The following is a 24,348-nucleotide window of genomic DNA, read 5'->3' as shown; positions in this document are numbered from 1 at the left end:
GAATTGACTTTCTGGAAGTAAATTTTTAAACTTTTATATCACACGGTTATTTATAATAAAATTAGACTGTGTTGCAGCAATTGTTTTTGTAACGAGTTTACAGTATAAAAGATTCTTTAAATTTTAAAATTTTAACAAAAATGCAAACCCACTATTTTAAAAATTGTTTTTCTAACTTCAAAATTATTGTTTTAGTCTCTGAAACTTTTTAAATTTTGAATTCTATTGATTTTCCCCAGAGGCCATTTTTTGTACGATGCGATCTTCTATCAAGTTACTTATACTTTTCTACGTAATGTGAAAACTTTAGACCCGGGTAATTCTATCGTGATATAAATAAAAAATTACTTAAAGAGAACCTCGTAAAGTAGCAAAAAATAGAGAACTTTTTAAGTATTTTTTTTTAATTTTTTGAACGACAGTCAATAATCTATATTATTAAGAGAATGAACAAATTTTTGTGGCCTATTTATATGATAAAATGAATTTTTATAGAAAAATTTAGAAAAGAATTTATGCTTTTTCAAAGTTTCAAGTGAAAATGCTCTATCTCTAGATACATAATTAAGAAAAGACCTTATATCTCGTGAACTATTGACATTTTTAAAGATATAAGCTCATCCCGATGTTACATTCATCAAGACCTTTCATTTGAGTACCCACATCAATTTTTCATATATTTTATATATTTATATATATGTAATATATGTAATATATGTAAAAAAATGATGTAGGTACTCAAATGAAAGCTCTTGATGAGTGTAACATCGGAATGAGGTTATATTTTTTAAAAATATCAATAATTAAGAAATGACCTTGTATCTTGTCAATTACTCACATTTTTAAAGATATACTCGTCGAGACCTTTCATTTGAGTACCACATCAATATTTCATATATTTTATATATTTATATATTAATATATGAATAGATGAAAAATATATGAAAAATGCATGTGGGTATGAACTATTGACATTTTTAAAGATATAAGCTCATCCCGATGTTACATTCATCAAGACCTTTCATTTGAGTACCCACATCAATTTTTCATATATTTTATATATTTATATATATGTAATATATGTAATATATGTAAATATATAAAAAAAATGATGTAGGTACTCGAATGAAAGCTCTTGATGAGTGTAACATTGGAATGAGGTTATATTTTTAAAAATATCAATAATTAAGAAATGACCTTGTATCTTGTCAATTACTCACATTTTTAAAGATATAAGCTCATCCCGACATTACACTCGTCGAGACCTTTCATTTGAGTACCCACATCAATATTTCATATATTTTATATATTTATATATTAATATATATATGAATAGATGAAAAATATATGAAAATGCATGTGGGTACTCAAATAAAAGCTCTCGATGAGTGTAACATCGGAATGAGCTTACATTTTTAAAAATATCAATAATTAAGAAATGACCTTGTATCTCGTGAAATATTGACAGTTTTGAAGATATAAGCTCATCCTGACATTACACTCATTAAGACCTTTCATTTAAGTACCCACATCAATTTTTCATATATTTATATATATTATATATATGAATATATGAAAAATATATGAAAATGCATGTGGGTACTCAAATGAAAGCTCTTGACGAGTGTAACATCGAAATGAGCTTATATCTTTAAAAACATCAATATTTAAGAAAGTACAGTGCAATTTAACAAGAGATTATTTAATAAAGCAACATTTTATTTATTTATTAATTAAAAAAAAAAACTATTTTTTTGATTCAAGTTAATTTTTTTCTCTGCCTCTGAAAATTTTTAGAACGTTTAAAGATACAATTTTTTAATTTACATAACTGATCTAATAACAAGGGATCAAATGTAACAATGCGCTTAAAATTTTATAAAATTTTTCAACAGCGTAATCAGTCACAAACAACACAGTCTAATAATGTGAGTATTTAAAAACTTGATCGAAATGATGAATAAATTTTAAAGATTAAGAATCTCTGTATTTTTAAAAAATTTCATGCTGCAGTTTAACTTTTGCTATATAATAATCAATGATTAATAATAGTATTAGTATATTTAATAGTATAATGATAACTTTTGTTATTAAAGATTTATCGTCAACAATTATACATAAAACTTTAAAGCTAAAATATGTTAAAAATCACAGATAATGTCTGTTAGTCTGTACGATTATGATTGCGTGTAACAAAGAAGTAAATAATGACAATTGACAATTGACAATTACATGTTACATATAGGATAAATATCTATACATAATAATATAACAGAAGATATGGAAACGCGTGTTTAAAAGCTTGTATAGTAGGCGAATTCTTATAAATTATTGTACTTTCAAGATTGTATATTATTATTTTTTTTTATATTTATATTTATAGAGATTGTAAAAAATAAAGTATAATATATGATCTGATTTATTTTGTTGAAGTTTGATTGTTGTGAATAACGCTGGTAGTAGAAGGGGTACTAATAAAAGTTGCATTGCTGAGTCGGGATGTTCTCGGCTCTATTTCCAAGGACATGCGATACAGATCATCTTCTTCAAGAAGTAATGTCGTGTCGAGTAAATAATTTGTTACTTTTGTTATCAGCTCTATTTTGTAGGGCGTCTGTTGAAAATGTCGAATTTCACGGATCACATGGGCGATCTATAAATTTACCGATCATACAATAATTATTGTATTATTAAATTACGTCATTATTTTTCAGATCAATGTACTGATCTTTAAGGGGCCATGAAAGAAGATTTGATAACATTTTTATGAGATGATTTTTGGTGCATTGTTTTGAGCTAAATTTTAGACAGTTTTTAATCAAATTTAAACCACATATAAAAAATATAATAATAAAAACAGGGAACTAATTTATATATGAAATTTTTACAAAAAAAAATTAATTCATAAGAAAAATCGCAGCTTTATACAGCCTACAGAAATCTACGTCAAAATAATGAATTTTTGTTTATTTTATTGAAACAATGATTATAAAAAAGAGTTCCCTGCATTCTTTGTCACTACTAAGTTATAAAAAATTTATAAACCCGATTATTTATAATCACAATTATTAATAATAATGCACCGAATGTAATTATCAATAAACAAGTGGATATTATTCTTATGAATTAATTTTTTTTTTTGTAAAAATTTCAAAGACATAAAAAAATATATATTAGGGCGAATAGTGTCAAAAATAAACTCAGCTCTGAATTTTTAAGTTCTGAGCTCTTAAATTTTGACGGTTTTGTCACTTTTAGCTTAATCATAGTGCGTTGTCAATTTTTGTTTTTCAAATATCGTTTTAAAAAGATTTTGAAGTTGAAGATTTTCTATGTAATCAGAAATTTAAATAATGAAAAATTTTTATTATTGGGAATCTGTGTTTGATATTGATGTCAAGTTTTTTAGAAGATATTTTTGCAGATACGTTCCTTTAAAAAAAAAACCAATAAACGGATATTATTACAATAATAATAATAATAATAATAATATTTATAATTATAATTTCAGAAAAAAAAAATTACTCAGAATAAAAATAATTTTCATAAAAAATTTCTTAAACAAAATAAATTTTTTTTTTTTTTTTTTTTTTTATTAAAGACATTTCTTCTCTTGAAGTTCGAAATTTACTGGTTTAAAATTTTTTAATATTTGAGTGGAAATAAAAAATATGACAGTAATCAACTGAGAGCTCATTCTTTATAAGCTCACAAGGTTTTATTTGCATAATAAAATGTAGTTTTTGATTGACTAATAAAATTTTCCAGGTACGCATAATATACTTGGCAATACTCCAAAAAAATTAACATTGCAGTAATTTCCTGTGACGCGACCGAAATTGAGGATAAAAAAATAAATTTTAAATATACTACTAAAATTTATTTTTAATAACTTTTTAACGTTCAGCAAAAATGTATGAAACACAATTATTTATAATTGATGACCAATATTCAATTAAAAGTAATTTAAATTATAAATAATAAAATACGTCTCCTTTATACCGAAATTTATTGACTATGCGAATTGGAATTTGATAAGAAATAAAATAGATTAACGAATGTTGAGAAAATGAAACTCCAATTTCAAAGTTATGCAATTTCAAATTGTCAATTAAAGTTCCATTCCTCACTAATTTGACATAGTTTCCGAGTTCACCACATTAGTCAATTAAATATATATGTATATACAGTTTTGTGATTCAATACAAACTCAGAATTAAGTTTTATTACTAAACAATAACCAAACTGCATTACTCAGTTATTATCACCGCTTCAAAATTTATAACTTTTTAAAAGTAACTTTTCTCTTATGAAAGATTTATTTAGATGACTGTCACTAAAAAATTCAAACAGTTAACAATTTATTTATTAAAAGAAAAAAATTTAATTATTACCAAAAATTTTTATTTTATAAAATTAAAAATTCAATTTTTATTTTTTAAGTTATAAATTTTTGTATCATAAATTATTTCAATAATTTAATAATATTTTTATAAAAATACTTACCATTCTCATTTTTGCAAAATTAAGAAGCCCATCATCCGTGAAATTTGGAGTGCCTTCTTCAATAAATGACAAGTCTGTTAAATATAATCCTAAATAAGGAATACACGGGGGATCACAACGGTGTAATGTATCTCTCAGATTTCTGAAGCGCCCATCAGATGAAACAATACTTTGTAATCTTTCGATCGTCTGCTTTGTCTAGAAAAAACAATTACTTTAAATTATTTTACACACTAACATCTTCCGACAATATAAAAAAATAATCTAGAAACGATAATTCTACGAAAATAACAACAATATTAATTTTTGTAGAATTATTGTGTCTCTAATTATTAATCTCAGGTAAAATTTCTTTTAAAAAATTTCAACTAACCGTTTTAGAAACTTTTTCCCAAGTCTTCTTCAATCTATAAACACTGCTGTTTGTAAAAGCAGCGCAAATTTGCAACACACCGTTATAATTATGTAAAACCCGGCAAATATCAGCTACCGCAGCCCATTTTTCAATGGCCGCAACTCTAGCAGACAAATTAGTTCTTCGAATTATTTCCGACACAACTAATTGTGATACTTCATTAAACCTTTTGGTCATCAATATTATATGAGGTGCGCGAACAGTTTTATCTGCTTTCATCCACGCTTGTCCAAGGAATTCTCTGAAAAATTCAATTATTATTATTATTTCCATTTTTTCCGAAGATCGGTGATTTTACTAATTAAAGAGTTCTATATTTCAAAGCCAACTTCCCCGATCCAAATTGATGTTAGACTAATTTAATTTTCATTAAATTTAAAGTTATCTTAACAGATAACAGAGCAGTTGGCGCGACACCAAAAGATCCAGGTTCGATTCCTAGTCTGAGCATTTCCGAATTATTTTTTCAGTAACCGAAAAAAAGTTTCACTAAGTAAAAAAATAACTTCTTTGCTGAATCTTAATTAAAAATAAAAAATTTTTAATTATTGGATATATTCACCCGAGGATGGTAATGAGTGCTCATACCGACAATAATGTGGTGAAAATGAATTTAATAAATAAAAATTTAATGAAAATTAAATTAGTCTAACATCAATTTGGATCGGGGAAGTTGGCTTTGAAATATAGAACTCTTTAATTATTATTATTAATAGGATGGAGTAAAAAAAAAAATTTCTTCTTAGCTTGGGGGTAGAATTTGTAGCCTGTAAAAAAAAAAAAAAAAATTTTACTCAACATTTTAAGGTGGCCCGTTGATTTTTAAAATAAATAATCAATACAATTTTTTGGATTTGACGGAAAAAAAATTTTTTTGACAGGTAATTTTTAAAAACATCTAAGAATTGAGAAATATAATAGTTTTCAACTTAACTTTTACTTTAATACAAAAAAAGCATTTCTTTTTTTAAAATTTCAATAATAATCAAATTTAAACTCTTAAGTGACTTTAAATAAAACCTTAGAATTTCTAAAACTAAAAAATTTTCTGTAAAAATCAAAAAATTAATAATATATTTTTTTTATCTTGTTTTTTTATAAGTTACAAATTCTACCCCAACCTAAGAAAAAAAATTTCTTTTAATGTACTCTAATCATTAATATGATTTTATTTTTTTTTTTTAACACTTACTCGCTCAAAATACTGATAAATATTTTATGATCCAAATAAGTCATTTGTTCAGCAATTTCAAGAGCAGACAAAGTCTCAATATTTTCCTTAGTTTGAATGGTGCGTGATGGTGAAGGTGGGGATAGCAAACGCACCAAGTCAATTTTACTACCCTCAGGTTCCCCTTTGTTCAACAGCCGCATCAATTGATTAGCAGCTTTGTGCTCCGCCGGCAACAAATTCGGATTCTCGACAATGTCTTCGAGGAATTCAATGGTTAAATGCTTCAATTCAGTGTTCAGCTCAAAGTCCTGAGCGTGTTTAGATACCCAGTGTCTTAATACGTTTAGAACTCGCATGGTTGCTGCTGTAGATATTGGCTCTTTGCGTCTGTTTCGATCGCTAATAATAGACGCGGTATCGCGGTGCAATTTACTGTTTCCAGTATCATTTGAATATTCCGAAGATTTGGTATTAATTATGTCTGGCGGGTTACTCGATGCTGATGTCGCTATTGCGAATGCTGCTGCTGCTGTTGATGTACTACTCCTAAATTGGGAGATTACTTTTTAATTATAATTCTAGGTTGTAATTTTAATTTTGTTTAAATTATAATTAAAAAAAAAATTTGCTTTATTAAATAATGACATTAGTTAAATTGCACTGTACTTTTTTAACTATCGACATTTTTAAAGATATAATCTCATCCCGATGTTACACTCATCAAGAGCTTTCATTTCAGTACCTACATGTACTTTTATAAATTTTTAATCTATTCATCTCTACTAATCCCTATCCCGATCCGTACTAATAATATTATAAATGTGAATGTAGAGGTTGGCAATGGCCTGGTCGGCTTGGTGCTCGCTTTTCGAAAGAGTGGGACCCGGGTTCGATCCCAGCACGCACCAATATTTTTCAGTGATTTTAATTAAAAATATGTGTGTTACGTTACGTTGCCAGTCCTCTGGAAGTGGCAGAGATAGCCAGGCGGGACACGTCTGACTTGGGCGATCACACATTTTAAGCAACAACTTGAATGGGTGACCACTCTAGTCAGCGTTGGCTAGCGCGAGGGATCTCTGCTCACTAGGAGAGGGGCCTAATGCTCCAGTGGTCGATAAAGAAGAGTTTCTTATCAATCCCTGTAGACTTTAACCCAGCTCCGACTGTACTAACATGGGTTTTCTCTGTGGTTTTCCCATGTTACTGTTCCAATAGCCGAGTGGTGAGGATCAGGGCAGCATATGCGGTACAGAAGGCACAAGTCGGTCCACAGCCGCAATTATAAGGCAGAGTTAACTAGGCAGAATGATAAGGCTTAGGGTGTAAAAGGGCGTTATTACGCCTGTACACAAGAAATCCGTATATATATATAAATGTGAATGTAAGTTTGTTTGTTAAGCATTCACGCGGAAACTACTCAACCGATCATCGTGAAGTGTTGTACTCATATTTGTGGAGGTATTAGAAGGAATATCGGATACTTTTTATTTAAAAAAAAAATTTATTTTTTACAAAAAATAAAAAAATTGTTTGTCGAAAAATGGTATGATCATTAAATACTTATCGAATCGTTGTCACATCCTCTACAAGGATCCTAGGCCAAACAGTTGATTAGTTCATTACTTTTTGAGAAATTCAGAATTTTCATTTTTACATGCCCGCGTGCCTAGTGTAAATAAGGATAAGTAAAATTAGGCTTTAAAACGTTTGATGAGTTTATTTCTGATGATCATTTTATACCAATCGAATCTTTCTTGCATCACAAATTCAATTCAAGATTTTTGCAATGATACTAAATTCTACTAAAAAAATCGATTTTATCATATGACTATCCTGAATACAAAATTTTCCTTATTCTTCTAATAATATAGATTTGTAAAAGTTTATACTTTAAATCGAAATTATTTTTAATTAAATTCATACAAAAGTCTTATTATCCTGAATAATTTTAATTTCATCCACGCCCGAGGCAAATTGATTTTCAACATACCATAAAAAAACTATTAAAATTTAATTGTTAAAAAAAGTGATTCATCCATTTGAAATTTATTGAATTATTAAAAAACTAAAAATATTTTAGCTCTGAAGAGAAACTAAATTAAAAACTTGTTGATTCAAATAAAATTAAAACAAACAATTCCGTTATGAAAAAAATTGAGGGTATTTTTTTTAAACAGTGTAAGCGCAAAATAATTGTAAAAATACCTTCTATGACTCTGCCGAGAACTAGTGATGACAACGCCAGCTTTTCTTGACCCTTGAGTAGGTATTTCATGATAAAAATGCGTAGATGATTGATATGATGCATATGATTGTCGCGAATTTTTGTCCCTATTACTTCCAGTACCTTCTTGGAATGATCTTCTACCGGTCCAATAGTTCTGAAATTATTTTATTGCAACATAATAATTTATACTAGTAAAAAAAATTCAATTAAGAAATAAATTTTCTCAGTGAAGAAGAAATAAAAATAAAACTAATTTCCTGAGCAAAGAAATTCCTTCTTGAATGAATATCGATAATATCACTTGATAAAGAATCTTACCCCTACAATATTTGATATAGAACCACAACTGCGTCTGCTATCATAGGTAGCAATCGGAGGTGCTGAAACAACAGATGCTCGATGTTGCTGTTGCTGTTGCTGCTCAAGGTGACGTCGATTGTGAGCCTGATTTAACGGGGATGATAATGAACTGTCATCATCTGACGTAGAATTGACAGTCCATGACTCATTCCTGTCAGAGTCGGATTTTTTATGAGAGCCCGTGAGTGCGTCTGTATTAACAGTGCTGACAAATTTTGATCTTTGGTTACTTGTCTTTGGAGAATTTGAATGCGAGTCTGTAATAAATAAAAAATTAAGCTTCACATATGTGATTAGTATCTAAGTTTACTGTCAAGTAACTATTTTACTTGAATATAATATAAAATTTTGAAAGAATAAAAGTAAAACTAACTAACCATTACTAGAAAATTTCTTCTCCGTTTCAACTCTTTCCTTTTGTTCTCTCATCGGATAAGAATTCTGCTTAGTTTCTTCGCTGTCTATCGCTGGGAAAGAATCCTTTGACAGTTCATTACTATCTCCAGCATTCCCGCAACCAGTTGAGTCGATTAAAGTAATAGAACTCTTGTTACTCGGTGACGACGGAGCTGAAGGTGGAGTATTATTCACCATCATATCTTCATTGTTATTAAATAAAAATAACAATTAATATATAACTAAATTTAATTGAACTATAAATAAATAAAATTTAGCTTTATTAAATAACGACTTTTGTTAATCTGCACTGTACTTTCATAAATATTGACGTTTTTAAAGATATAAGCTCATCCCGATGTTATACTCATCAAGAGCTTTCATTTGAGTACCCACATCATTTTTTCATATATTTATATTTATGACATATATATAATATATATAAATATATGAAAAATTGATGTAGGTACTCAAATGAAAGGTCTCGATGAGTGTAATGTCGGGATGAGCTTATATCTTTAAAAATGTCAATAATTCACAAAATACAAAGTCATTTCTTAATTATTGATATTTTTAAAGATGTAAGCTCATCCCGATGTTACCCTCATCAAGAGCTTTTATTTGAGTACCCACATCATTTTTTCATATATTTGTATATATGACATATACATAATATATATGAAAAATTAATGTGGGTACTCAAATGAAAGGTCTCGATGAGTGTAACATCAGGAAGAGCTTATATCTTTAAAAATGTCAATAGTTCCCAAGATACAAGGTCAATTCTGAATTATTGATATTTTTAAAGATGTAAGCTCATCCTGATGTAACACTCATCAAGAGCTTTCATTTGAGTACCCACATGTATTTATATAAATTTCTCATATATACATATATATAATATATATAAATATATGAAAAATTGATGTGGGTACTCAAATGAGAGGTCTCAATGACTGTAACATCGTGATGAGCTTATATCTCTAAAAACATCAACAGTTCACAAGATACAAGGTCATTTCTTAATTACGTATCTAAAAATAGAGCATTTTAAAATGCAGCCTAAATACTTATCATTCCAATTACCTGTCAAAGTTTCCGAACTGGATGACGAGCCCGTCATGTTAGCTTTTGGTATAGTAAGATAACTCGACAAGACATGATCACTATCATTGTCTACCTTAACATTTAAATTATTGGCAGTTGATGATTGCTGTTGATTATCTTCTAAAGATTGTCCAAATTTTCCGCCAGTGCTTTTAAATTTAATCGATGAACCATCATTTTTATCTGTTTGGTTGTTTATCTGATTCGAAGCTTCCTTGCAATGAAAATTACCCTCACAACAGCAATCGTTGGTACTTGATACTTTATGATTGACTGTCAACGTTGCTGTTGATGTAGACGCAGACTTAGGAAGCAATAGAGTGGGTTCATGACGACAGGAACAGTTATTACAGCGTACTAACACTTGATCACGTGAATCGCTTACTTCAGACGATTCGTACCCGGAAACAGAACTGGCTCCGCTGATTCTTCTCAGAGCATTGTTGCTTTGTTTGTAATCTTCGGTTAATAAGCCGCCGGGTTGGTGAACTGAAGCTATTTGATTTTTATCGGTACTTTCGGAGGATATTTTGTCAAGCGATATGGAAGTACTATTATCAGCTGTTTCTTCTTCTATTTTTTTATGGTAGTGACAAGAAGACACTTGGTCTGGAGTGCTGAGAGAATACCGCGGATGCTCGGAGTTATAAAAAACTCTCTTTAGTGCTTCCAGCACAGTAACGCTGTCAGTAAAAACACGATATGTTAATAAAAATGTATTTAAAAAATCAATACTGAGAAATCTTAAATCAGTCAGTCGTTGCAATAGTCTTTCGGGCGTCGCATAACGTATTTGAGGAAGTTTACATGAATTCAACGTTTGGCTAAATCTAATATCTACGTCGTCATTGAACAATTTTGGGTCATTCTTAATTGAGTGCGGCATTATCACTGCGGAACTCGTATCTGATGAGGACGAAGACAAAGATCCCAAGCCGCCGTTTATTGAATGACCGAGTAAATTATTAAAGTGTATGTTATCCATACATTGACTTATATCACTTATCCATGCAGCTTTTTCCTGTTTTACAATAAATATTATTATTTAGACTCTTATTAATACTAAATAAAGTAAACCAGGATAATAAGAGAGTTTTTTGGAGTGAAAAAAAAATTATCCATCAATTTTTAAGTTAATAATTATTTAAAGACACTTTCATTAGAATATAATATAAAATTGTAATTTTTACTATTAAAAAAAAAAAAAAATTAAACATTTCATGAAATTTCATTTTTTATACTTCAAATGTAAATTGTAGATTTTATGGAAGTTTCTTAGATTTTTAATTAATGAGGCGGAATATTTAATGAAATTTAAATTTTTAATTTTATATAAAATTAATAATTAGCAAAATTTTTTTCTACACGGGAATAAATGTTTGTTAAATTATATAATTAAAAATAATTATTTATTAACAATTAATAAGGCCTATTAAATATTAAGGAATCCTTTTATCAGTATAAATGTTTTTGCTTTACAGAAAATGTCCTTGAATACTAATTAACAGAAAAATTTATCAATTAAATTGGAAATTTTTAATTTTATTAGAATAAAATTAGCAGATATCTGACAATTTTTATGATTTTTCTTTTGAAAAAAAAAAATTAATAAGAAAAAATTTTGCATGCAGAAAATGTTTTTAGTTGTAATTTAATTAATAAAAAAAAAAAAAAAATTTAACGTCTGCTTATTATTTAAAATGAGTTGGATAAATACCTGCATTGTTGAAGCTAGAAGATGAATTGCTATTAATGGACCCCCTGATTTAGTATCTAACATTATTTTAAAATCACGATTCCCAAAGGAAGAACTGCTTCCACTGGTGCTACTACTACTACCTCCATAAAAAATACTACTACTTTCACTCAATACTGCTGATGCTGTTGAGCCACTTGATAATGAACAAACTGATATTTCTATGAAATAAAAATTAAGTTATTGACTTTATAGCTTTTCTCAAGACCAAAGTTTCTTATTTTTTTACATCTATTTAGTAAATAACAAAAAAAAAAAACCTAATAAAGCCTCGAGTAGTTTTAGAGCAGTAAAAAAAATAATATTCATTAATTTTAGGATATTAAGAGGTAATAATCAATAAACGAACGATAAAGTGAACCCATGGTATTTAAAGTTGGCCGTAAAAGTAAATCAAATCCCCTGTTGTTAATGACAGAGGTTAAATAAACAAAAATAAATAACTTTTTTGGTCAGCGATATGTTTTTATACTCGATTAGCTCCTTTATCTTTTAATTTTTATAATTATTACCGTCTAAGCCCTCTTAAAATTCATAAAAAAAATTTTTATTTTAGTTCTTGATAGTTTTTACTTCACAAAAATAATTGGATAGTTATAATTCAAAAATTAATTTGTATAATTATAAAAAAAACATTTTAAGATTATTTTATCATAAATTTTTACAATTTGAAATTTTTTTTGTCTTTATTCATATTTAATTTAATGTTTAAAGAATCTCTGTATAATATTTTATTAAATTAAAAAAATTAAATTGTTTCTAAAATAAATGATACTGAAATTAGCAGACTTCTAAAAATTCTGGAAATTTTTATAATAAATCGATTATTATAAAAAAAAAATTTTTTTTTTTTAATTCGCACTTGAATTTAATTACTATAAAAACCTTTAAAATCGTTAAATTCAGTACCATAAAATAAAACAAAACATAGCTCGAATAATAATAAAAAAAATGAAAACACGTGGACCTCTAATTTGAAAATACAATTAGTGATAAATTACCATCGTCATCAATAGCCGCAGCTGCTGAGGAAGCAGCTTGCTCACTAGGATCCTCTATGAGTATCGCATCGCTCAGTGGAATTTTACCAATACCAGGTACAATAGTTAATCGACCCAAATCGTCTCCATCAGACTGTTGTCTTATCGTAAGAATTAAATGATTCGAAAATAAAAAACACTGTCTCAACGCTCCGTTATGATTACTACTTTTCTTTCGTCCAAATGTTATGGCGCTTGTTTTGCTCCACAACAATCCTCCTGTGCTTCCACTGTTTCCACGAGACTTGTCCAAAATTTGAACTAATGTTCCTGTCAAATATCACAAGCATTCAAACTCTGAAAAATCTCAACACGTGGTGACATATAATCACTATTTCGCGCTAATTAAAAATTGAATTATGAAATTAAATACAAGTATTTAATGAATTTTATGAAACTATTAAGTTTATAGAACAACTATTAATTTAAGTTGACATTTACTTTGTGAAGAATTTATAAAAAAAGAGCCGATGAAAATACAACACTCAATACAAAAAATAGTGTGAAGAATATACACGTCTATTAAACAAATTGCGCGCGCACGATCAAATAAATTAAGAGCTTTTATTATAAAATTTATCGATTTATTTGTGTGTAGCATCAACATGTGTTAGCGTCCGGCGGAATTAAACAGATGCGCGTGCGTAAAAATCTTTCGTTTTCTTAAAATGATAATTATTAATTTACCTTGCCGCACGAAGACTTGATTTACATCTAAAAGAATATCACATCCTTCAGCAATCATTCGTTCAATCGCTAAATTTTTTCTCAAGTTTTCTGTTTCACTGACCTGAAAACAAAAGTATCATTTAATTTTTTATCATAATCTATATTATTAACAGAATAAGAAAAATTTTTTTTCCAAATTAGTCCTATGATAAAATCGGTTTTTTTAATGAAATTTAGTGTCATTGCAAAGATCTTGTGAAATATTGACATTATTAAAGATATAAGCTCATCCCGATGTTACACTCCTCAAGAGCTTTCATTTAAGTACCAAGATCAATTTTTCATATATTTTATATATTTATATATATTATATAGATGTAATATATATAAATATATGAAAAAATGATGTGGGTACTCAAATGAAAGCTCTTGATGAGTGTGATATCGGGATGAGCTTAAATCTTTAAAAATGTCAATAATTAAGAAATGACCTTTTATCTTGTGAACTATTAAAATTTTTTAAAATATAAGCTCATCTTGATATTACACTCATCGAGACCTTTCATTTGAGTACCCACATCAGTTTTTCATATATTTATATATATTGTATATATGTAATATATATAAATATATGAAAAAATGATGTGGGTACTCAAATGAAAGCTCTTGATAAGTGTAATATCGGGATGAGCTTATATCTTTAAAAAAGTCAATATTTAAGAAATGACCTTGTATCTTGTGAACTATTAACATTTTTTAAAATATAAGCTCATCCCGATGTTACACTCCTCAAGAGCTTTCATTTAAGTACCCACATCAATTTTTCATATATTTTATATATTTATATATATATTATATATATGTAATATATATAAATATATGAAAAAATGATGTGGGTACTCAAATGAAAGCTCTTGATGAGTATAACATCAGGATGAGCTTATATCTTTAAAAAAGTCAATATTTAAGAAAGTACAGTGATTATTTCATTATTTAAGGAAACAAAGTTTTAATTTTTTATAGTTCTCAAGTCACAGCAGTCACTATGTGACTGCAAGGTTGCTAGTAACGAGTTATTATCATATTATAATGAATATTCATACTTCATCATGCATTTGTCTCGATAAATCTTCCAACTGCTGTCGAGCGTTTTCAAGACTCTTTCTTTCTACATGATCGTGAGGTGTATGAGCCAGCACTTCGTGTAAAGTAATAATGTATCGTGGAATCTGAAAAAGGAATTATTTCAAGTATTTTAATTACAGACGAAGCAAAAAAATAAACATATACTCTAAAAATACTTGAATGTAATTACCTGGTGCATTGGATAGGTAAGAAAAGTTTCTAGAGATCTACCACGACAGATTGACTTATTTTCCAACCGGGTCAATAGCGCAGCAAATGACAATGACGATTGTTTGCATTCTGTTAAAACTTGCAAGCTGTAATGATGATTGCGGACGTACTCTTGATAAATTGAAAGCATTGGAAGTAGCATGTCAAATAAATCACCTGTTGATATTTTTAATATTTTTATCAATAATTTACTCGGAAAAAAATTACATAAATGGTGATGTAAAATTAGAATTAAGTAACAACCTTATTCAATATACATGATTAAGATACAAGTAAAGGTATAATATACATATGTAGCAATATCTACCAAGTACAAGGGTCGGCCAGTTTTCCATACGTGACGTAAGTCCTTTGAGAAATATCTGGTGAAGGAATAATATTGTCTCGCTGTTTAAAAAAATACTATTTACATCCTCGTGACTGCACGGTGGTTTCTTTGAACTCGCGGCCATTTTAAAGGGCCTTAGAAAACAACTAACGAGCACTTCCATCTGATCCGTATATTCTTCTTCAGCTTCTACCATTTGGAATACCAAACTATAAAATTAATAGTTCATAATTAGTAAATGAAATATAATAAAATTTTATTACTAAGAGTATTTTAATTTGGTTTAAGTTATCCTAATTTTCAAAGTGGATAAAAAAAATTCATCCTTACTATTTGAAGAATTAAAAAAATTTTTAATTATTTAGTTTCACGGTTTACGCAATACTTTAACTTGTTTAAATGTTAATAAATTAACATTTACCCTTAATTAGTAGATTCACCGCTAATTATAAGCCTGCTCAGAAAAAATAATTTACTTGAATCAAGTAAATAATTTTGAAGAATTTCATCTTTTTGATTTGAGTAAAAAAATTCTTAAAGTAAGAAATTCTTTTTGGTTTAAGTAAATTTCACTAGATTCAAGAATTTTTCGCCTTGATCCAAGACACTGAAACTCTTCAAAATTATTTTCTTGGTTTAAGAATTTTTCTCTTGATTCAAGTTAATTTTTTTTCTGTGTGTGAACTTATTATTTTCCCAAAAGAACCATAAAATTATTAATTTTGATCAAAATATTACAGGAAGAAAAAAAAATAAAAGTTATAATCTGAAAAACATTTTTAGAAACAATATTTCTCGAAATTGAGAGAATTTATTTTCCAGTAAATACTATTATTATTATTATTATTATTATTAATTTTAAATTGAGCATATTAATAAATAATATCGATCTTACTGGAATATTAAAGTACTTAAAACTTTCAACCCTCAGGACATTCTTATTTTAGCATAAGCTAGTTATTTTAGAGAGTGTTTAAATTAACATATCATAACTCAGCTTATGATTCCAAAGGTTAACTATATTTTGCTATTTGAAAATGTTCATTGCTTCTCAATTTAAACGTTCAACCATGAAGAAAATTATGGGTAATTCAATTTCCTTCATGAAAACTTATAAAAAAACCAAACGTTTAATATTTTATGCGGAAAATTATATAAAACTGGGTTTCTAGGTTTTTACATGAAAAAAACGCCGTAAATTATAACAAATAAATGAATAAATGAATTAAAAAGATACAAAATACCTATTTCTTTTACGCATGCTTTCAGCATGGGGACTTTTGATATACTCTTCAACAATCTGCTTCCATCTACGCCGACAAAGCCATCCGCGAAAAAAACTTTGAACTTTTTTAATTTTCTCCATATCTACAACACTGGCAATGTTTGGCGATGTTCCAGCGCCAGTATTGCCGCCTTTTATTCCATTAACAGTGATTAAATGTCGCCTACGATGATGCCGCCGGTTTTTCGTTTTGACACCCTATTAATTATATTAATTAAATTTCAAAGTTGTAATAAACGTAAAAGGTGTATTATTAATTAAATTATCATATATCTTCTTTCTCAGAAGTGTTTTTTTTTTTTCTAACACGCTAGATCTTTGTTAATTTTTTACAAAAGTTAAAAATTAAAGTTTCCCTCTACTGAAAAAAAATTAAATAAAAATTTCCATGGAGAAAAAAAAACACAGACACCTATTGATTTTGACGCAACGAGCGAATCGGGTGTATTAAAACACGAGTGTCGAGATATAATTAAGAAATTACCGTGCATCTTGTGAATTATTGACATTTTTAAAGATATAAGCTCATCCCGGTGTTATACTGATCGAGACCTTTCATTTGAGTACCCACATCAGTTTTTCATATATTTATATATATTGTATATATGTAATATATATAAATATATGAAAAAATGATGTGGGTACTCAAATAAAAGCTCTTGATGAGTGTAACATTGGGATGAGCTTATATTTTTATAAATGTCAATAGTTAAGAAAGTACAGTGCAATTTAACAACAATTCATTATTTAACAAAGCAAAATTTTATGCGACTGTATTAGGACTGCAAGGTTATTAATTATACTTACACTGGCAGTTGTGGGAGAAGGAGGCAATTTTGTAGATGGAGAAGAGACTTTTTTGGCATTACTCGTATTTTTTTCACCGACATTCAAAGTACTGGTCTTGCCACTGCTACCATCATCATTGTCATCTTCTTCGTCTTCGTCGTTATAGTATTCGTCGTCATCTTCATCATCATCGTCATCATTGTTATTATTGTCGTTTTGTATGATCGTAATCTTCGAATTCGACTGCAGCTCGCGTTTTAGAATACACAACTGTGAGTTAATGGAAAAAATTTTTTATTATTCTTCAACTACACAAAAAACAAATTTTATAAAAATAATAAATTTAAAAAAAATTAAAAAGTTATTTTGGAGCAAGAAGAAATTTTTTTGGCTCGAGAAATTTTGACTTCATTCAAGAAATTTTCAATCTTCCTTGATATTTTCTTGAGCCAAGAAAATTTACACCAGTCAAGAATTTTTTTTTCAGTGTAAAATATTTTATATTGCTAAGAATAAATTTGCTATCAGCGATCATACAATAAATAAATTCCTACCTCGGATCGTAATTTTTTAATTTCAAACGTCAGTTCTTCGCATTGTTGCGTATATTGCCATTTAGCCGTTTTTTCACTCTCGACGATTTGTAGTAGATGCAGATGCTTCTGTTCAAGCTCTTCCTTTTGTAATAGGAGCTTATTGAAACTTTATACGTTCGGACATCCATTGGTGTTATGAAATTTTTACATGTAAAATAGAACCACAAAGAATATTCGTTAGACGATATTAATATTCAGGACATTTAATATCTAGCACTGATAGAAGGATTTATTTGTACCAAAAAATATTTGTTAATAGCTAACAAATCATTTATTAGAGACCACTTTTTAGTATTAAACAAATATTTCTTAGTATTTAAAATGATTTGTTTGTATTTAATAAATCTGATACTCATTTATTAAATATTAATAAATCTTTTTAAATGCTAAGAAATATTTATTAAGGACTAAAAAGTGGTCTCTAATAAATGGTTTGTTAAATATTAACAAATATTTTTAACTATCAATAAATTCTTCTATCAGTGAGGAAAAATTCATCAACATGGGCTTTTAATTTTGAAACTTGAAGATCAAAATTTTAAATTTAAACATTTTAATTGTATCGACGCTTCTATTTGAGATATTTGAGGATAGCTCAAATGGTAGAGTAGCCGACATGTCTTCGGAAGGTTCTGGGTTCGAATCCCAGTCCGAGCTATCTAATAATTTTTTCTCGCATATTCTATAAACTCGCATTAAGATGATCCTCTCCACATTCCTTTCTCAATCCTTTCCTACCAATATCCTGTTACGTGAATGTGGAACGCTTCACGTAATAATTACCGTAACTCCTATTCTTTCCCGCTTCACAGCATTATTTATATTTGTAGAATTAGAAACAGAACCCAGAACCGGAGAAGACTTTTAAAGATCATTTTAAAATTAAACATTTTTTACTTACTACATATGTAAGTACCGAATTTTTTTAGATTTATGTTTCCAAATAGTCAAAAATTTTGCGTCAAAAACATTTGTAATAAAGATTTAACACTTTTTCGTGTGAATTTAAGAAAATAAATGTTAACTTCACAAATAAAAGTGTTAAATAATTAATATAAAAATTTTTGAGACATTTTTTTACCTTCAGTAGAAAGTTTACGAATATTGGAAAATTGACAATATCGGAAAAGCTCTTTGAATAAAATTCCATCTTTGAACATCGAAATTGAATTAATTAATTAACTAATTTTACTCTGTAGAATACTAAAACCAATACTGAAGAAATAATACCGTGAAATTTGATTATACTGTTTCAAACTTTATTAAAATTTGTCGTTTAAAAGCATACTCATTAGCCGTAACTGAATTTTTTAGATGTTTTTATGAAAATATTTATATTTCGATAAAAACATGCTAATTTTTCCTTTTCAAACCCACAAAAAAGTTTATTTGAGCTCATAAAATTTTTGAAAATGACAAAAGTCATCTTCGGTAAAGTAAAAATTTTTTCTGAGTAAAAAAAAATTAGTAATTATATAAAAATGAGGTTTCACCTATTTGCAGCCATAAAAAATGAAAAAATTGACTAATATTTTTTTCTATTTATGATTTTATTCTTCAGGCAAATCATTGATAAAAATAAATTCTTAAATTTCGTACATAATTATTACAAATTTTTTTCTATACTCAAAAATTTATTTTTTCTTTCTACATAAAAAATCTATGAAAAAATTTTTTTTATGCACCAATTTAATAAATTTCTACATTTAGTTTTAGAGGGTGAGAAATTCAGTAATAATCAGTGTATAGTAGTAGAAGTAAATGTTATTAATAGTCCACGAGAATTAATTCACTCATAGTATCATTAATAAGTTAAATATAAATATTTATGTATACTCATATAAATCAAATGCAATATAAAAATGATAATATGGAAATTACCGCAATAAATGCATTAAATAAATCAGTATTGTATCGGTTGACAATGTTCATAAATTAAACAATTTTAATTTTGTAATTAAAATTTTTTTATTTATTTATTACTAAATTGTGAAAACTATTTTTATCATTATTAATTATTCAGTGAAATAGCATGTTTCTGTCCACCTGCACATGTATCTACACAACAGATAAATAATAAAAGCAAACCTGGCATCTCTGATAGCGTCGATCCACATTTTGCAATCTGATTCCGTGGAAGCTTTCAACTCATACTGCCGTTGGTTCTCTCGCCGATATGATATAGCGAAACAAAACTAATGAAAGAAAAATATATAAAAAGTCATACATATTTTAAGAATTAAGAAAAGACGAGCTTATCGAAAACAATACTTTTCTTTCCGATTCTTTGCTGGTGTTAGTCGTCGTCGCAGCTATAAGCCGATCACAATAACAACCTTCGAGCATAATGACACCACTTGGACGTGAGAAAGCCTCATTATCATAATAGAATAATAAATTCTAAAACAAAAGCATGAAGTGAATATTCTTTACAAAATATCGAAATTTAAATCTATATTATTAAGAAATGACCTTTTATCTTGTGAACTATTTACACTTTTAAAGATATAAGCTCATCCTGACGTTACATTCATCAAGAGCTTTCATTTGAATACCCACATCAATTTTTCATATATTTTATATATTTATATAATTCACAAATACCATATATATAAAATATATACAAAATGCCCTGTGGGTACTCAAATTACAGCTCTTAATAAGTGTAACATCGGGATGAGCTTATTTCTTTTAAAATTTTAAGAATTAAGAACTGACTTTGTTATCTTGTCAACTAATGAATTTTCTAAAGATATAAGCTCATCCTGACGTTACATTCATCAAGAGCTTTCATTTGAATACCCACATCAATTTTTCATATATTTTATATATTTATATATATTACATATATGTATATATGAAAAATATATCAAAAATGCATATGGGTACTCAAATGAAAGCTTTTAATGAGTGTAACATTGAAATGAGCTTATATCTTTAAAAATGTCAATAATTAAGAACTTTGTTATCTTGTCAACTAATGATATTTTTGAAGATATAAGCTCATTTTGATATTACACTCATCGAGACCTTTCATTTGAGTACTCACATCAATTTTTCATATATTTTATATATTTATATATATTACATATATGTATATATGAAAAATATATCAAAAATGCATGTGGGTACTCAAATGAAAGCTCTTGATGAGTGTAACATCGGGAAGAGCTTATATCTTTAAAAATGTCAATAATTAAGAACTGACTTTGTTATCTTGTCATCTAATGGCATTTTTAAAGATATAAGCTCATCTTGATATTACACTCATCGAGACCTTTCATTTGAGTACCCACATCAGTTTTTCATATATTTTATATATTTATATGTATTACATATATGTATATATGAAAAATATATGAAAAATTGATGTGGGTACTCAAATGAAAGCTCTTGATGAGTGTAACATCGGAATGAGCTTATATCTTAAAAAATGTCAATATTTAAAAAAGTATATTGAACTTTAACAAAAGTCATATTTTAATAAATTAAAATTTTATTTATAAATAGCTCATAAGTCCCGGAAGACACATAGTGACTGCAAGGTTGCTAGTAATTTTTTATTTATTTTTATTACCTGGTAGAGCACAAACCAACGAAGTTGCCATTTCGTTAAATCAGCGGTTCGTTTGTGTAAATAACCAGCCAATGAATGATCATAATGAGCTCTCTCTGACAGCGTTAATACTTGCGAATCATTTATTCTTACTAAATTAAGAAAATCAAGTATGATTTATAAATTTTTTCACTCAAAACAATAATAATAAATAATTACCTGATTTTTGCATCTTCGGACTCAACATCTTGATTTTTTTTTACAAGTTATTATTTACATAATATTTAATATTTTTATTTAGCGACAAGAACATTAGAAAAATAATTATTTAAACTCATTAGTGCAATAAATATTTTACTGTAAAAATAAAATAGTTCTGAAAAAAATGATTTTAAAAAGTAAATTTATTTTTTTAAAAATTCCAACGCACTGCGAATTATCCTGCTCTACATTTACTTATTTTTGTAACCTCGTCCTATAAGCTAATGACTTGGAAAAAAAAAAAAAAAATAAAAAAAAAAAAAACAAGAATCAAAAGCAATTATTAAAAATTTAATTACATTCAGGGTAATTAAATGTTTAATAAAAAAAATTTAAGTTGAAAAAAAAAATTGATTAATTATTAATTTTATTAAAAATTAATAATTAAAAGTGAAAGTTTGAAAGAAGGAAGAATAAATAATTCAAGGGTAAATGAAGAAGAGAGAAATTAAATAGAGCAATTGTTTAATAATAGAAGAATGTACATTGTAGATATAAACACAGAAAACTTTAATATTATTAATGATAATGATAATAATAATATTTATGATAATTGATAATAAAAACTACCAGATATGTATACAACTAATTAAAAGGTAGTACTAAGTGCTAAGCACTATTGGCCAGGGATGAACACTAGCCAATAACTATGTACAAATTTTCAGCTCTGGCACAGCTTCCCTGCGATGGTACGGAGCTCAAAACGCAGACGCGCCATAGAGTCGGCCGCGCATGTCTCTTTATATATTATTTATGTTAATGTAGATATAAATATAGTTTATTATTAAAAAATTTTATCTTTAGGAGAAGCAACAGCTTTCAGAACCTCTTGAGACTTAACTCGAGATACTAAATATTAATTATAATTTATAATAATAATATTCATAGTGAGAGCGGTAGTACGGACAGTAAGAGAGTCAACAAGGGTAACTTTGGCCCTGGCAGGGCAATTCGGACCTTGGGATATCTATAGATTTTTCATTGCCACAAAATTGCTTTTTAAGCGAATCGAATCATATTAGAGTGTTATTTTTGGATATTTAACCGGGTAACCTGCTGCTCTGCTCCACTACGGGAAACTTTTTAATAATTTACTGAAAATGTACGGAAAGAAATAAACCATAATAAATAATAAGTAATGATCGACTGGAAAAAATTGCCATTTTAAACAGTAAACTCGTGATTTTAACAATCACTTTATAATATTTATCATTTAAATGCTACAATTTATTATTTACATGGAAGAAAATACTATTTAGAACAGTAATATTTGCTATGTTAAAGTATAATAATTAAGAATTTTGACTTTGATATTTATCATTTCGTACCTAAAAAATGATCTTATGATATGTAAAAAATATAAACTACAGTTACTAAATTTTCTATACAAGCAACGTCAATATTTACAAAGTAAAATGGTAAATTTTAAACGCAACGCTAAAAATCAAACTATAATTATTGATTTGCTTGGACTGGTAAAATATATATTTTAAGAGTAGAATTTTTACTGTTTCAAATGTTACATTCTCCGAGTGTGAGACCTTTCCCTTCTCCTCATAGTATGAACTATACATTAAAACGGCAATTTTTACTGTTTGAAACTGTAATTTTTTAAGATGAGAGAGTCATTATTTACTATAGTGACAGCTACTAATCACATTTTCGATATTAAATTATAAATTGTGGCTTTTACACTTTCTACATTAAGTTTTGTAATATTTAAATTTGTGCCACCCCGATGTCCACTGTACTGTTTGAAACTATAAAAAAAATTCCATTCGGCCTTACCCGAAATAAAAGGTAGATTTCATGTGATATGAGATTTTCTTTATTTATGTTATTTAATTTGTTGAATAACAAATGTTTATGTAACTTTTAAATTTTCAATCCGCTATAACTTTTAAACGAGTCAACCGATTATCACGTAGTTGACAACAGTCGATGCAGTTTTTTTTAATTCTATGATGAATTTTAAACCGTGAATTGATCAGATAAAAAATTTCGGAATTCGTTTGAAAAAAAACGCTTTTTTCGATTTTTTTCGTCAACGATACTTCACAAACGAATCAAGCGATTTTGACCGGTCTGGCGGCGATCGACGTAGTTTTTTTTTATGCTAAAAGCTGATTAGTTTTTGAAATCGGTCGGTAAAGCTGTTTAAAAGTCATTCTAAAAAAACTACATTTGAAAAAAAGTTTTCATTATTTTTAAATTTTTGAATGGCCTATAAAATTAATAAAAATCTTCATAAAGTATAAGTGTTATAGGTTAAATTGAAGGTAATATAATCAGCTTCACCATAAAGTTTCCAGAAATGAGCTCTTTTCTGTCAGTCAAAAGTTATTCACGGTTAAAGTTACAAAATTTTGAAAATTTTAAATGGCCGCCATTTCTAAACTAATTAACCGATTTTGCTCATCTTCGAACTTGACCTCGGTAATTACCCAAATAATATGTGTACCAAGTTTCATTAAGATCGGTTGAAAACTTTTCGAGATATCCTGATGACAAGGCTGGTTATATT

The 24,348-nt window shown here is 27.7% G+C and overlaps 1 protein-coding gene across 2 annotated transcripts; it reads right to left on the bottom strand.

The window, feature by feature from the left end:
- Window positions 1-1,759: 1,759 nt before the first annotated feature.
- Window positions 1,760-22,412, bottom strand: LOC123258851 (ras-specific guanine nucleotide-releasing factor 2-like). 2 transcript variants are annotated; one of them, XM_044719093.1, is made up of 22 exons: window positions 22,395-22,412; window positions 21,783-21,810; window positions 21,585-21,715; window positions 20,279-20,407; window positions 20,096-20,202; window positions 17,966-18,113; window positions 17,430-17,681; window positions 16,582-16,820; window positions 15,317-15,546; window positions 14,969-15,165; window positions 14,757-14,882; window positions 13,672-13,774; window positions 12,946-13,254; window positions 11,906-12,105; window positions 10,168-11,209; window positions 9,063-9,284; window positions 8,644-8,942; window positions 8,304-8,479; window positions 6,114-6,641; window positions 4,880-5,162; window positions 4,507-4,704; window positions 1,760-2,653 (listed from the first exon to the last, which is right to left on the bottom strand). In XM_044719093.1, exons 2-22 carry the CDS (start codon window positions 21,808-21,810, stop codon window positions 2,420-2,422), a joined length of 5,181 nt encoding a protein of 1,726 aa, XP_044575028.1. In that variant the 5' UTR covers window positions 22,395-22,412; the 3' UTR covers window positions 1,760-2,419. The 2 variants fall into 2 exon arrangements, with proteins under 2 accessions (XP_044575028.1, XP_044575029.1); XM_044719094.1 differs by lacking the exon at window positions 22,395-22,412 and having other exon boundaries at window positions 21,783-21,914.
- Window positions 22,413-24,348: the final 1,936 nt, after the last annotated feature.

Source organism: Cotesia glomerata, linkage group LG2 (assembly GCF_020080835.1).
Source record: "Cotesia glomerata isolate CgM1 linkage group LG2, MPM_Cglom_v2.3, whole genome shotgun sequence".
NCBI lineage: Eukaryota > Metazoa > Arthropoda > Insecta > Hymenoptera > Braconidae > Cotesia > Cotesia glomerata.
The sequence above is the reverse complement of the archived record's forward strand: the minus strand, read 5'-3'. Positions and strand labels throughout refer to the sequence as shown.

Coding starts and splice junctions, on each gene's coding strand:
- LOC123258851 (XM_044719093.1), bottom strand. CDS start 21,810: ATGTTGAGTCCGAAGATGCAAAAATCAG. Junction 15,547..16,581: donor AGCATGCGTAAAAGAAATAG/GTATTTTGTATC, acceptor TTAATTTTATAG/TTTGGTATTCCAAATGGTAG. Junction 9,285..10,167: donor CAGTTCGGAAACTTTGACAG/GTAATTGGAATG, acceptor ATAACAATGAAG/ATATGATGGTGAATAATACT.